Source organism: Atractosteus spatula, chromosome 8, assembly GCF_055471065.1.
Source record: "Atractosteus spatula isolate fAtrSpa1 chromosome 8, fAtrSpa1.hap1, whole genome shotgun sequence".
Taxonomy (NCBI): domain Eukaryota; kingdom Metazoa; phylum Chordata; class Actinopteri; order Semionotiformes; family Lepisosteidae; genus Atractosteus; species Atractosteus spatula.
In genome coordinates, this window is record NC_142713.1 from 54,516,547 (window position 1) to 54,531,422 (window position 14,876).

The window sequence follows — 14,876 nt, forward strand, 5'->3', positions numbered from 1 at the left end:
GGGTTTTCAGGGTTATCAGTAACAATTGTGTATTGTAATTTTTTTGGGTCCTTAATTTTGTGGAATTAATACATCCGTAGTGTAAAATGCATGAGATAGGCAGAGCTCAAGCTGTGAACCTGTGCAAATTCTAAAATTCTAAAAAATTTAAAAATTTAAAAAATTCTAAAACCGAGGGCGGAGACTCCAAGAACCGTTACACATGTCATCATCTGAGTGTAGTTGCAAATGACTCCCAGGAGGTGGCGCACTGCTGACCAAGCTTTGTTGGGGTTGTCTCCAGGTTGACCCTTCTAGATCAGGTGTGTTTGGCTAATTAGGCCAAGAAATCGTAAAACACCAAGGGCGGGGATGCTGAAGTTCGGGGATTCACACATTCTGCATCTCGTCTGTGTTCCTGATGAGTGTAGAACCCTGTTCTAAGTCTGCTAGTACACAGCCTGCCTGGACATGTGGGGTTACCTTTATAAAAATGGGCAAACGCAATGGGCATGACGCCAGTACTGCAGCTTGTAGCGGGGAGCTAACTACCCGCCTCGAACACGTTACCTTCTACCGTTTAAAAAGTGTCACGTACAGGGTATCGCACTAAAACATGACAAAACAATCTGTAACATTACAATTACATTGCACTTAACATGCAACAAATATTAGCAACCTGGTGGCTAAACATTTTCACGTAGTTCAGCAGTCGTATCTCGCCCCACCTGCCTGCCCTATGCACTTGATACATTTAGAACAAATTATAACACTTGAATGTTTAACCTAAGAAAAAGGGACCTCGCTAAACACAAAACTGCTTACATTCCTAATCCCATTACCTAAAGATGAGAAAGTACATTGGCAGGGTACCTGGGTACATGTTGTCACTAGCCCAACCTCCCTGACTGGCAGAACAGAGAACCGAGCGGGCGCCGGTCAGTTCAGTGTCCGAGAGGAGCGGAGAGCCGAGGTGGCGCCGGTCGGTTCAGTGTCCGAGAGGAGCGGAGAACCGAGCGGGCACCGGTCAGTTCAGTGTCCGAGAGGAGCGGAGAGCCGGTCGGTTCAGTGTCCGAGAGGAGCGGAGAGCCGAGGTGGCGCCGGTCGGTTCAGTGTCCGAGAGGAGCGGAAAGCCGGTCAGTTCAGTGTCCGAGAGGAGCGGAGAGCCGAGCGGGCACCGGTCAGTTCAGTGTCCGAGAGGAGCGGAGAGCCGGTCGGTTCAGTGTCCGAGAGGAGCGGAGAGCCGGTCGGTTCAGTGTCCGAGAGGAGCGGAAAGCCGGTCAGTTCAGTGTCCGAGAGGAGCGGACGCCGGTCGGTTCAGTGTCCGAGAGGAGCGGAGAGCCGAGCGGGCGCCGGTCGGTTCAGTGTCCGAGAGGAGCGGAGAGCCGGTCAGTTCAGTGTCCGAGAGGAGCGGAGAGCCGGTCAGTTCAGTGTCCGAGAGGAGCGGGCGCCGGTCGGTTCTGGCCGGGACACCACTACATCACAGGACAGACACACACACACACACTCACACCAGGGCCAGTTTTCCCAGAAGCCAATTAACCTACCAGCATGCCTTTGGACTGTGGGGGGAAACCGGAGCGCCCAGAGAAAACCCACACGAACACGTGGAGAACGTACAAACTCCACACAGACAGCCCCTAAGCAATTGATCCTGGGGCCCCAGCGCTGTGAGGCAGCAATAACCTCTGCGCCACTGTGCTGCCCAATGTGGGATATTTCTAGTGTATGTAGCCGAGCATGAAAGGAAGTATCACTTCCAACTGCAGCAAATGCACAAAGTTATCAGGAAAACGACAGACCCTTCTGTAGCAGGTGTACTGAGATGTTATTGAACAGGCGTGAACGAATGGGTTCGTTATGTTGACTGGTATTTGTCGTCAACAGGGGGTCCACTGTGGAACTCACAGGCTGTTCCAGTCGTCCACCTAACCGGCACCCTGTCTAAGAATATCCCCCGAAGGAATGTGCCCTCTCCCTGCCAGGGTTAATCAACTAATGCTGCCCTCTTCTGCTCTTAAAGACACACAAAGTATAATTGAACTTCTGCGCACTGGCAGCAGCAGAACCTTGCACTGTGCACTGTGGGACTTCGTCTGTAAAAACTTCACATTTCTTAGACTGTTGCTGTTCTACAGTTTTGTCTCTCCATGCAATACCTCATGCAGGCTAAACTGCAATTAGAAAGGGATTATGAGCAACCCTTGTTACACCAAAAAACACGTGTTGAACAAGCTTAAATAATACAATAAAAAAGAGAAAGAAAAAAAACTTAAAATGTGTATGTAAACCTCAATAAGAATTCTTAATTTACTGTTTTTTTAATCATTACCCAGAACTGTTCAACAACACTGTACACTCACAACATATTTGGAATAAATCATTTGCAAAAATATTTTATCATCTACTTATTAATACTTTACATTTGTAGATGTTATTATATAATATATTATGCACTATTATATTTAGTATTACCAAATATTGTATGGGAAAGTAACTATATCTCCCAGATATGGCAGTGTTTAAATACAGATTAATTGTGGTTCTATTACGTAATTACATTGCTAAAAGCCGTAATGTTTCTGAGTACTTCCCTTGCGTTTCCTACTTTCCGGTGCGTACTCGTTCTTGTAGGTATTCCAGTCGTTTCAAAGCCCCGACGTGCGCACCCCTGTCTTGGGAGCAGGCGGTCAGAGAGCGCGGCTTCTTCCAGACGCAAACGCATTGGAGTCCCGCCCACGTCGACGAAGTGGTTTGGGGTTGGATGGAATAGAAAAAGACGTGTGCACGACGTAAAAGTGACGTCAGCGAAGGACAAATTGATCGAGCTCGAGGACGTCCGGCCTCTGTGAGCCGCCGGCAGCTGAGCGGAGGCGCCATTTTAAGACGCACGGAGAGAAAAAGTGAGTTAGGGCACTGCATTGATTGGGAAATGAGGCTAACGATATGTAGTTTGCAAAGAATCTACCGCTTAATTGCTTTAGAATATGGCGGAAAAGGGAAAATGCTGTAAGTTTTAGAGGTTGGGGTGCGTCACCGAGGCTGCGGTGTTACAGAGCTGAGTGCACATTCGGGTGGATTTCAATGACAGAACCGGCTCCGGATATTTTTAAGCGCTCCTCATGTAGGGTGTTGATCTCGAGTCTGATCATGCAGTGGCCAGCAGCTTTCTGACACAGGCATGCTTCGGTCTTTGCACGCACTGGAATGACTTGCCTTTCTCCCGCAGCTCACCTGCTGCCCCGACCACATCATGTACCCGACCACACTGACACAGCTGGCCCGGGCCAACCCGTTCTGCGCCCCGGCCTTCACGCTGCAGAAAGCCGAGGAGCCCCGACACAGCCCCGCCGAGCAGGGACACAGCCGGCGCCGGCTGGCAGCCGCCGCGGTGAGCGGTAAGCTTCCAGAAATCAAGGACCTGCGTGCATCACTTTTTATTTAATTTGTACTTGGTGGTGGTGGTGGGGGGGGGGATGAAGAAGAAGAAGAAGATATTCAGTTAACGGTTTCAGGCTTTTTCGGCGATTCGTGTAGTGGGTAAAACCCCACAAACTCGGCGCCTGGGAAAGGTGCCCTTCAGTTGCGATGCTGAAGGTTGCGCTGGTCTAGACTCGTATTCCCGGGGCTTCTGAGTGAAAGTTATTCCTCTAGCAGCTATTTCAACGGGAAAATATCAGCGACTAAAACTCCTCTCGCCCTGTTTCAGGCCCTGTGTCTAGTTATAACGAGTAACTTAAGGAGATGGTGCCCTTTGCTTGTCTTTCCGCGGCGGAGCAGGGGGTCGCGTACGGAAACACGGCAACTTGCTGAGGAATTAGCGGTTTAACTGCTAAAAGCTGTCCCTCGGCTGGCTTTAATTCTGTGGCGTTTTAGCTAAAAAAAAATATCCCGTCTCGGCATACGCACTTCAGCTTGATGCGGCGATCGCAGCCGCAGTCTGCGTGGTGAACTCCGGAGGCTGGGGGTGGGGGGGAGGCCTTCTCCGGTTTATTGAGGGGAGGGGGGGACCCCTTCCCCAGACGACCCACTGGCCTGTCTGCGCCTTTGACCGCGGAGGGGGGATTTAAAAAGCCTCCTGGCGGTGTTTATGAACGCCGCAGCCCGGCCGTGCCCTCTGGGGTGCCGGTGGTGAAGGGCAAACGGAGGCCTGCGTCTCTCCGGAGCGGCTGTGACCCCTGACCGCCAGCCGAAGGTCCCAGCAAAACCAGCTCCCATTGGCTGCCGACTAGCTGATGTAGTCGGTCGCTGTGATTTTAAAAGAAGAAATCGGGGGTCCCCTTTGAAACGGCGCGGTGTGTAGGGTGCCGGCTGTGGCATGCCGTTAAGTCTCGGCGAGCTTGGAGTGCTCATCGGCTCTTGGGTGTGCGCTCCGAGAATCGGAATAATTGGATTTTAGAAAGCCGGCGGGATGATTAGTTTAACTTTCGTAATTGGCTCAGCTATTATTAGGGTTTAATGGTGTGACTTTTTCATGTGCGCATCGCGGGGGGGGGGGCTGCGCTGGAGTCGGGTTGGGCTTGGATGTAATGGAGGTCCTGGTTCTGAGTAGGTAGGAAAGGAACAGGTTAAGGTGTATTCCGTGCCGAGAGGGGAGAGACGAGGTTTTAGCTGTGGAGTCTTCTCCTGGTGTTAAGAACCTCACACCTGAAACGTTGTCTTTCTCCTTTCAACATGGAATGAACCTTCACCTGTCCCTTCAAAGGTTAGATACAGGGTTAGTCCAAGTGCTGTCGACAGCTGTGACAGTTTATGGAAAAACTAATTACATAGGTTTCTGTGACAAAAAAAGATTTCAAACGAAAGCATAAATATCAAAGTTTCTAACAGTTAGCTTGCAATCCTTCACCGTCTGTGGAGGAGAAAAAACTTGAGTAAGATAATTGGCATTTATACTTGTCGACAACATTTTGACTAGCCCTGTATGTAACGAAGACTTTAATTCCTCAAAGGGTAGCCCATGCTCTGATTTGTTTTATTCACTGATGCTTTAAAGGGGCTAGTTTTTGGAGTTATATAACACAAAAAAGTCATAGGAGTTTGAAGTGTTCCTCTTTTAAAAAAAGGCTGGCTCACAGGTCTTTTGACGTTCTTCCCTCGCGTTATCTTCCCTCAGAGGGTGACAGTTGCGAGTTCGGCTCGTCCAAGTACTTTGTCCTCTGTGGCTTTGGCGGGATTCTTAGCTGCGGGACGACGCACACGGCTGTCGTGCCCTTAGACCTGGTGAAATGCAGACTGCAGGTTTGTTTCCGGGCATGCGAGTGACACTGTGTTCCCAGGTCACGCGAGTGTGGTGTGGCGCTACTGACCCCCGCTTAGAGGAGCTGTGTGTCGCGTACTCACCAAAACCCAGGGGTGCCGTCAAAGTAATGCATGCGTGCCGCATTCCAGAAATAAAGTTAAAAGCCAGTGTCGGCCTAGAGATGTGGCCGAGTACAGATCTCTGAGCAGAGGAAGGGAGAACTTGTCTCTGCATGTGAGGGACTGGGGTTCTGTTACAAGAGCAATTAAGAATCTTTCCCCGAGATCGGCGGCTGAGGTCATCTGTTGTGTCCTTTGCGCTGACAATGGCCTTTCTATGTAAATTGGTAGGGAGTGGCAAACCGCTAATCTGGCTTGTCCAGTGTGACCTTGAAGGCAACTGTCAGGGTGCTGGACAGTGGCCTCTGCTGCATTTTAAAGTCTTTTCTGATCACTGAAGCTCTGGTAAGAAACCTTTAACCCAGTAGGTGAACTGCAGTAGCTTGTTGGGAGCTGGATTTGGGTTTCATCCATCCATCCATTTTCTGACTGCTTCGTTTAATTCAGGGTCGTGGGGGAGCCGGAGCCTATGCCGGCAAGCAGTGGGCACAAGGCAGGGTTCGCCCTGCACAGGGCGCCAGTACATCACAGGGCTCCAACACAGACACGTGCACGCTCTCACCAGGGCCAGTTTTCCCCGACTAACCCTACCAGGATATCTTTGGACTGTGGGAGGAAACCAGAGCACCCAGAGGAAGCCTATGCAAATGGTGGGACAACATGTGCGCTCCACGCGGATAGTACCCCAGGTCCTGAATTCCAGGGCCCCAATGCTGACCAATGTGCCACTCGGCTGCCCGTGTTCTGGTTTCATTATGTATAAAATAAGCCGTTAATATGGATCTGCATGCAATGAAATTTGTCTACAACATTTTAATGGTGGGCTATTTCATATTTCTGTGAATTAATGCTGTGACCTTAGTCAAACTGCTTTCAGTAACATAGGGCTTAGAGTAGGGGCTCCTGGCTTTGGTACTCGAGACCCCTGTGGTGCATGTTCCAACTGGGCTCTTTAATCGCAGGGTAGCTGATTTCAGTTTTCTATATGTGGCATACTTTTTAATTTCCGTGATGTTTTTAAAAGGTTGAAGCGGATTTATGATTGGTATCAATATTACCCGTTCTCAAGTGTCAGAACTCCCCTCATTCTGGTGTTAGCTGGAAAGTATTTGGGCCTCTGCACATATAAATGCACACTGTAGTAGTTTGATGCATTGTTGTTCCTTAATTGATCACCTATTAAGAGCTGTTTAGACCGAACTAAGGGAGCAAGGTCTTAAACGATTGATTGGAGACAGTGTTAAAGATCTGGTTGCTGACGTTGCTGGAAGTCGGGGACTATTGAAACCGTGGGCTGAGAGCAGAAGCAGGTAAACGTCTGAACAAGTGAGCAGCCATTAGTTTGGCACCAGATTTTACCGGCTCAGTTTCAAAGAAAACTAGCAGACACCGGAGTCCCAGGACCAGGTTCAGCTGGTGTAAGAGTGGGTTATTGAACAGCTACACCCTGTATCTGACAGGTTAGGGTTTTGCTTACTCTGTGTGCCATCCAGTCAAGGAGTGAATCTGTTCAGCACAGGGAGGCAGGCCTATCCCGAGTATATAAACTTCCTAACGCTTCACCCCCTTGTAGATACTCGTGTCTGTTCTGATCAGCATTTAGTATTTATCTGTTTAAATGAAGGCTTAAGTTGAACTGACACAAAGTTATGTTTCTCATACACAGCCCCGAAAAGCTACTGCAAACCCTTTGAGTCCCTTTGGTTGTTGCCACCTGTCTGGCTGAAAGATACAATGTGAGGCTAATAGCCTGGCGCACGAGGTGCGAATGCCACTTCTGATTTTGGGGAAGCACGTGCCATGTGATTAGGAAGTAGTGAGCAGTGCTACTGCACTTACTGCAGTAAATCTCAAGGGCAGTGGCAAGGATAAGTAATCCAGATCCTGAAAAGATTGCAACCTTGCAATTAGAGTATTTTGTATTTTGGAAGTCCTTGTTCACTGCAATATAAATTTTAAGCTACATTGTAGCATATAATCATCGGTTTAGCGTGGGTAACACTGTTTATTACATAAAAAGAATCTAAAGTTGCTTATAACGTTTTTTTGCTGTCCTTTGGCAGCAAGTTTGTCTCACTGTAAGAAGATTGGATTTCTTAGGTGCACTAAAAGCCTTCAGCTGCTTTCCATCGCTGTGAGTTGTTACCACTGCTCGAGGTTCTCGGGTGGGATAGCTCTACGTCCCGGAGGTTAATACGAGTTGTCCGTGACTGGTTCACGCACTTTTCCTTAGCGCCTTTACATGGCCTGACATTTCGTATTTATATCCCACTTGTCCAGAATGTATGCATGTAATCGAAAACCACACGTGAACTGCCTGTGCAGTTTTAATTCATGATGTGCAAAAGTCCGTTTTTAATTTATGACTAGAGATTTATAGTCCACGTGACGTTCCCTATGGAATTTCAGCCCAGCTATGCTGAAACCAGTACACGGGCTGCGTTCCCAGGTGATGAATTTAGATTCTCAAATCAATTGGCTACCTGCAACTGTAAGGACTAGATGTCCCAAAAAGCCCTCCTATCATCCGTGATCCGTGTTCAGATACATAGCTGTATTTCTTAACCTTAAGCCTAACCCTAATTATTTGGAACTGGTGTTTTTTGTTTGGAGGCACTCATTCCTTGGCCTGATATAGCATGGTTTGTTTTAACTAACAGCATGGCCTGTGTGTGTTTTGTGTTGCTACAGATGAAGTCAGCTGTGAGTTTGGGTCTATGAAATACTATGCACTGTGTGGTTTTGGAGGAATCCTGAGTTGCGGAATCACACACACAGCTGTTGTGCCCTTGGATTTAGTGAAATGCCGTCTGCAGGTTTGTATCCGAGAGCCGCTAATCTGGCCTTTCTTGCACATTTCTGGACTTACACTGGCCTAAGCTTGGAGGAGCCGTACCATCCATTGTAGGGCTTTGATCAAACTGGAACTGTAATTTACATATTAGTCTTGTAATTTATTTCTACATGGAACAAAGTTATGAAGGAATAGAAAGAAAACGTGATTGCCTAAGCTTGGTCTACGTTAGACATCTTATTTCACATGAAGTAAGAATATATTATCGTTTAGTGATGGCATATTGCTCTTTTAGTCTGTGTTTCCTATTTTCCATCTTCTGGATAGTCAGCTTTGTTGGGTTCCTCCAAAAATAGTTCAGTTTGTATGGAAGCTGTTAATCATTCATGTTTTTTAAGGTTCTATATAGTTGAAAGTAGGGTTGCCCAGTCTTTGTCTTGGAGGGTTGGGGTCTGTGGGTTTTGTTCAAACTCTGCTTGCAATGAGATGAACTGGCTAGTTTATTGGCTGAACTGGACCAGTTGAACAGTTTCTCCCAGTTTGCACACTGCTGCTTTCAATTGGCGTTGAAAACCCGCAGACACCCTGTCTTTCCAGGACCTGCTTGGTCATCGCTTGTGCTAAAGATTTTTTTTTTTTATTGCTTGGTTTTATTTTAAATATGTAGTTCTGACCCATCACATACAGGTGGGCCTGATCTGGTTCCTGCAGCTCTCCTGATTTCTCGACTCGTGTTTCTCCTGCAGGTGAATCCCGACAAGTACAAGAGCATTTTCAACGGTTTCTCCGTCACAGTCCGCGAGGATGGGATGAGGGGTCTGGCCAAGGGCTGGGCTCCCACCTTCATCGGCTACTCCATGCAGGGGCTGTGCAAGTTCGGCTTTTATGAGGTCTTCAAAATCTTCTACAGCAACTTGCTGGGTGAGGTGAGTCCCCAGTTGGCAGGACAGCCATGATCATGCTGGGCGTGTTTATCATGCTTGGTGGGTTGTTAGTAGGTGCTCTGAGAAATATAGGGACTGTGGGAAACTACAGACCCTGTTCTTATTATTCTTCTGGTTATGTTAGGCCATATGACAACACTGTGTTTTGGGCTTGCTGGAATTCACTCCTCAATGTGCCTGACCTCCACGTTATCCCTGTTACTTCCATCCTCCTCCTTTTCAACAAGCATTTTGCCTGTTTTTTTTTCTCCTTGAAATTGTGACCTATTAATGCTGAAAGTGCGGTTTTAAAAGGAAAGTGGCCCATCTCTGTTTAGGTCTTGAACTGTTACGGAGAAATAGTGAGAGGTCTACAGTTTTTAAGTACTTACCATGATGTATAAACTTTCAGTGCCTGCGCTAGAAGCTCACGTCGGTCTTTAGGATTTGTGTAATTGAATCAACGTTCCTTCTGTAACTTATTTTCTGATTTCCTCTGAAACCCAGTCACACTGACTGGTGATGTGATCCAGACTCGGATCTGGGACCATAACGCTCAACCTGTATTCAGGTGAGCGCTCTTACCTGTTCTACCACTCAGGAGACCCCACATGACTAATTTTTTTTACCTCCGTAGTGTTAAGTTGCAGAAATAAACCCAAGATATTTGCCTGGTTTTATTTTTTTCTCTTTCCGATGGTGTAAAAAATAGCAAGTAACCTGTCGGCAAACTTAATCCTACTTTTACCACAGAAAGGTAATTAAATGAGAATTAAGCATACATTATCACTTCCAAAATTCACCCACTTCACACACGTGGGTGCACTTTGCTTTCAGATAAAGGTGATAGTGCTTTATCTTCATGTAAATTAAAAACCTCTTAGGGAAAGTGTTCAGTGAATGTTGTGCTAGACCAGAGTTAGTCAGCCTTGGCACATGGATCCCCAGGACGTTGCAACACTTTCCTGCAGCTAATCCTTTATTCTTGAAGTGATTTGCATCGCCTGCGCTAATTAAGCAATTAAGGTCTAATTCCACACTGAACTTGTTGGAAGGGTCAAAGTCCTGTAATAGCACAGAATCCGGGTACCAGCTTTGACTCTTCCTGCCGTAAACCGTTTAAATACAAAGGATCATGACAGAAAAAGCAGCGCGCGGGAAAGTTTGTAGGCCATTTGCTGACACTCCCTCTCCTTGGTAAAGGAAAATACGTACATGTGGAGGACGTCTCTGTACCTAGCCGCGTCCGCCAGCGCGGAGTTCTTCGCAGACATCGCTCTGGCTCCGATGGAGGCCGTGAAGGTCCGTATCCAGACCCAGCCTGGCTATGCCAACACCCTGAGGGAGTGCGTCCCCAAGATGTATGCTGAGGAAGGACTCTGGGCGTGAGTATGAAGCTGATGACGTCTGATCTTCTGTCCACGTGCTCCTGTTCGTGACCCAACACGCTCCCTTAGATCCACCCCTGGGGAGCGTCCTGTGCCGCGTGCTGCTGCTGCTTCCTCTCTCTGGGAGTCCAGCAGCTCCGGCCAGGGGGCTCCCAGCAACTTGACGGTTGCACAGTCGGGGGTGCTTGAGTCATAGGCGTGTGAGAGCAGTCCACCTGCACACCAGCCCCCTGCTGTACTGGACACCGGCTGGCCCCGCGCCCCCCGGAGCACGCCAGTACAGCCAGGCTGGTGGGCGGACAAATTGACCAGCTTACAGCTACACTGCGCACAGATGTTTAAAAACCATCAAGGCAGAAAGTAGAGGAGTTTATTGCCATATGTACGTATACACTGGAGTTCTTATTTGCGCCGATCTCTCAGGACATGCGCAATATAACAGACAACACCACACAATGTAGACGGTACATTACAAAATGGTTCATAATAGTAACAGCAAGGACAATTAACGCACTCTGCACTGTAATAAATGTAGTGGTCAAACGTGCATAGTGTGGAGGTACATTGAGTTCTGAGGCTTTGCACAGTTAGCTGTTTATGATGCACACTGGCGTAGGATAGAAGCTGTTCTTAAACCTAGTGGTCCGTGCTTTAATGGTGAACAGTAAGAGTGAGTGATTGCGGCTAGATAAATAAGGGGCAGTCACACACGTGTGATGTTCAGATCGCGTCCTGGGATATGCAGCGGCTCCTCCAGCTTCATGCTTTCGTAAGATATGCAAGCTTGGACAGAGTGGCTGCCCATTATCTCACCCTGTCTCGCCATCTGCATCTCACATGCCTGCCAGTTAGATCGCTTAGCTGAACAGATCTTTGTCTCCGGTAGCTTCTACAAGGGGGTGGTGCCGCTGTGGATGAGGCAGATCCCATACACCATGATGAAGTTCGCCTGCTTTGAGCGCACGGTGGAGGCCCTGTACAAGTTCGTGGTGCCCAAACCACGCAGCGAGTGCTCCAAGTCCGAGCAGCTGGTCGTCACGTTTGTGGCTGGTTACATCGGTGAGTGAAGGGGGGGGCCCTCTGGCAAAGCCTTTTTCAAAAGTTGAGGAAGATTCGTTAGCTTTCCTTGTGCGCACTTTTTGCATGCATATATATATATGTGGGCTTTGTGTTTTGCATTTCAAGTGGTGACGGTCAAAGAACCTTTCCCTAAAGTTTAATCTTGATTACATTGGTTACCTTCCCTGCCCAAAGACGGCTTGAGTCCATACTGATGCATATAGAAACCAGTCAGGCCAGACTCTCTTCTGTCCCAGGGGCTGCTGCTGGGACTGGGGGGTAAAAACTTTGTTTGTGTGCAAGCAGGTTTTGTTCATGTTGCCGGTAGTTCCTGTAAATATTATGCTTTTTCTTCATCTATATTGTATATTGTGGCCTGCAAGATAAGCATTGTGTTGCATGTTCTTTTTTTAACATGGTCATTCATAATTGATTTTCAAGGTTTTATGGTTAGTATTACTTGACCGTGTTTATACAGGTTAATGTTGAGAATTTAGCTGTAAAATATTAAAGGCTGTTGGAACCTGGGAGTTGCAAACATGTTGACAATCAGTGGTTTGTTACTCTGAAAAGTGCCGTGTTGTGGTTGCTTGAAAAATCTGTATTGCTGAAGATTGACAAGGTACTTTTGTAGTTTCACAAGCTTTATGACGCTAATACAGAAGGAAAATGCTGAATTTAACTATCATTCAAGCCACAGGCCTGCTTCCTTGGCTTGTGAAATCATTCTGCTCAACTCTTTGGTTTTCAGCCAGTGAACATGCATGGCAGTCTGTAAGGATTTCTTTGTTGTGGCTTTAAGACTAGTTTTCAGTTTTTGGATGTCTTAAGCTTTGTGTTCTCCATGGTTAGGGGCGAAGCTGATTTAGATATTGCAAACAAATGATGAAAGGAGAAAGGTTCTTTCTGTAAAACATCTTTACTAAATTTACAACTGATACAGCACATCTTAGGTTTTATTAAAAACACTGTCCATACAAAGCACTGTCCCCACTGTGTGATGGTGTACTTATAGGTGTATTTGGCCAGTTGTCTCATACCTTGGAGGATCTGCAGTTCTTCAGTCACTTGATATCCTTTTCTCTGTTAGTAAAATCTCACCTACTTGAAAGTAGCCCCAACTCGAAGGAAGAGCTATTTGTTGTAGGTTTAATGTCACGTGTCTGGCCACTAGTTTTTGACTTCCCGTTCGTGAGATCGCTTCCGGTGCCTGTTTCTCTTCAGCTGGGGTGTTCCGTGTGCGATGCCTCACCCTGCCTGTTTCTCTTCCCCCCAGCTGGTGTGTTCTGTGCGATCGTGTCTCACCCTGCTGACTCCGTGGTGTCGGTGCTGAACAAGGAGAAGGGAAGCACAGCCCTGCAGGTGCTGAAGAGGCTGGGCCTGAGAGGTAACCCGTTCCCTCTGAACTCTTCCTCCTCTTAATGTGCCACTGCTGCTCGACCTCATGAGGTTTTAGAAAGCCGACCCACAGGGAGAAAGGGGTCAAGCCTCTGTTACTGTGACTGGCAAGTATGTTAAAGCTTCTGAGTTAATGGTTAAAAAGTTAATTTTTTTGCCTTTCCCACAGAAACATGACTTGTGTGTTTTTGGTTTTGTGGTTGACTGCAGTCTAGTACGTTGTGTGCAGTCGCCCCTGGTGCTGGTCAGCTGTGGGGTCTAATGTACTTCATGCTGTTAGAGCCCTGTTACATAATTAAACCAGTCACTGGCTTCAGATCACCATCATCTTGAAGGTGTCTGTGAAGCTGTACAAGAGTGACGCCCTCCAGCACAAGGGCTGAGGACTGCAGCTGTAGTTTAAAGACCTGATTTAGTCATTTGCTTAAAGGGAAGAATTGTCCTTATTCGTGACCCAACACGCTCCCTTAGATCCACCCCTGGGGAGCGTCCTGTGCCGCGTGCTGCTGCTGCTTCCTCTCTCTGGGAGTCCAGCAGCTCCGGCCAGGGGGCTCCCAGCAACTTGACGGTTGCACAGTCGGGGGTGCTTGAGTCATAGGCGTGTGAGAGCAGTCCACCTGCACACCAGCCCCCTGCTGTACTGGACACCGGCCGGCCCCGCGCCCCCCGGAGCACGCCAGTACAGCCAGGCTGGTGGGCGGACAAGCCCGATCCTCGGTCCTTTTTCGGCCGGGCCGTGTTGTTCGAGATCAAAATGTGGCGACCGGTTTGAGACGCGCCTTTCTCTCGCGTGGTTTTGCAGGCGTGTGGAAGGGCCTGGTGGCCCGTATCATCATGATCGGCACGCTGACGGCCCTGCAGTGGTTCATCTACGACTCGGTGAAGGTCTACTTCAGGCTGCCCCGCCCCCCTCCCCCCGAGATGCCCGAGTCCCTGAAGAAGAAGCTGGGCCTGGCAGAGTGAAGGCTGCCCACCAGCGTGACAGCTCTGCCGCGGCACAGATCTCCGTTTTATATATTTAACAGTACAACAACAAGCAGTCCGTGGCCGTATGGGTCTGACGTGGTCTAGATGTGTGTGTGATTGTGTGGGGAAAGTGGTCAATGAGCCGAGGGACAGTGGCGTGGGGGCAGACAGACCCAGGAACGTGGTTTGGTTTTATCAACTCCTGTCTTTAGTTTTTGTGGATATAATAATTAAAAGACAAACCTGGACACCTACTGCATTTGATTTTTTTTTAATTAAGTATTTTCAGTTTTGGGTACAATTCAACTGTTCCCTCACTTCTTGTTTTTAAAATTCACCTGAATGGAACTGATCTCATCCGTAATGCTTAAATTACCGCTATAAAGATTTGAGGAGGAGTTCTTCACCATGCAATAAAGCAGGTCTTTCAGTCAGTTCACAATTGTATTGAATGCAACTTGAGGTCCGAAATACACTGTTGTCCCCTCAGAACTTCAGAAAAATGAATATAAAGTGAATTTGGCTTGAGAAATACCTGTTGTTGCTGCTGTTTTTTGTCTCACTTTTTGAACAATTTTTCTTTTAAATTATAAATCAAGTTCCTGGTTGTTTTAAATGATCCCGTATTTGATTTATTAGATCTTTGAGACCTTGATTGTATTCACTCAATTCCAGAAACATTCTGTAAATGGGTGCTTGGACTCCCTCTAGGTCATTAACATTTCAAATAAGGCAAATATGAAAAGGAAAAGGTAACGTGTCGTACAGTTCTAACTTGAATATGTATTCTAAATTGGCTTGTTTGGTTTAATTGGACCGGTTGGCATATTTTCTCAGCTCTTGAGGTGGTTTGTTTTGAAGAGAGATACCAGCCCACTAGGACTAAGACCGAATATCTCTGGTTTAGATTTATGTAAAATGGGGATCCTACATTGTGTCTCAAGATTTTCAGTTGAGCTGGGCTTCTAACGACCTGAACCAGATCATTGTCGTCTTATACAAATCAAC

At 47.5% G+C, this 14,876-nt stretch overlaps 2 protein-coding genes and 2 non-coding genes across 5 annotated transcripts; all 4 read left to right on the forward strand.

Annotated features, from left to right (window-relative positions):
• Positions 1-472: 472 nt before the first annotated feature.
• LOC148829850 (uncharacterized) lies at positions 473-2,775 on the forward strand. Its single transcript, XM_088922625.1, has 3 exons — positions 473-500; positions 895-1,400; positions 2,614-2,775. The coding sequence occupies exons 1-3, from the start codon at positions 473-475 to the stop codon at positions 2,773-2,775; spliced, it is 696 nt and encodes a 231-aa protein (XP_088778751.1).
• On the forward strand, positions 2,764-14,124 carry slc25a3b (solute carrier family 25 member 3b). Of its 2 annotated transcripts, none has more exons than XM_088923054.1 (8): positions 2,764-2,882; positions 3,209-3,377; positions 5,096-5,220; positions 8,881-9,060; positions 10,261-10,442; positions 11,332-11,504; positions 12,781-12,891; positions 13,705-14,124. In XM_088923054.1, the coding sequence occupies exons 2-8, from the start codon at positions 3,233-3,235 to the stop codon at positions 13,863-13,865; spliced, it is 1,077 nt and encodes a 358-aa protein (XP_088779180.1). In that variant the 5' UTR covers positions 2,764-2,882; positions 3,209-3,232; the 3' UTR covers positions 13,866-14,124. The 2 variants fall into 2 exon arrangements, with proteins under 2 accessions (XP_088779180.1, XP_088779179.1); XM_088923053.1 differs by lacking the exon at positions 5,096-5,220 and adding an exon at positions 8,032-8,156.
• Positions 10,500-10,749, forward strand: LOC148829852 (small nucleolar RNA SNORA53). Its single transcript, XR_016091520.1, has one exon. It is a non-coding gene; the product is annotated as a small nucleolar RNA SNORA53 (small nucleolar RNA).
• Positions 13,359-13,608, forward strand: LOC148829853 (small nucleolar RNA SNORA53). The gene has a single exon (XR_016091521.1). It is a non-coding gene; the product is annotated as a small nucleolar RNA SNORA53 (small nucleolar RNA).
• Positions 14,125-14,876: the final 752 nt, after the last annotated feature.

What these genes read in the sequence shown, in the direction of transcription:
- slc25a3b (XM_088923054.1), top strand. Translation starts at nt 3,233, where the DNA reads ATGTACCCGACCACACTGACACAGCTGGCCCGGGCCAACCCGTTCTGC. An exon ending in TGGTGAAATGCAGACTGCAG is followed by an intron (nt 5,221 to 8,880) that starts GTTTGTTTCCGG and finishes TTTCTCCTGCAG; the next exon opens with GTGAATCCCGACAAGTACAA. An exon ending in GCTGAGGAAGGACTCTGGGC is followed by an intron (nt 10,443 to 11,331) that starts GTGAGTATGAAG and finishes TGTCTCCGGTAG; the next exon opens with CTTCTACAAGGGGGTGGTGC.
- LOC148829850 (XM_088922625.1), top strand. Translation starts at nt 473, where the DNA reads ATGGGCAAACGCAATGGGCATGACGCCA. An exon ending in ACGCAATGGGCATGACGCCA is followed by an intron (nt 501 to 894) that starts GTACTGCAGCTT and finishes CCTGACTGGCAG; the next exon opens with AACAGAGAACCGAGCGGGCG. An exon ending in CCGAGAGGAGCGGAGAGCCG is followed by an intron (nt 1,401 to 2,613) that starts GTCAGTTCAGTG and finishes TCGTTCTTGTAG; the next exon opens with GTATTCCAGTCGTTTCAAAG.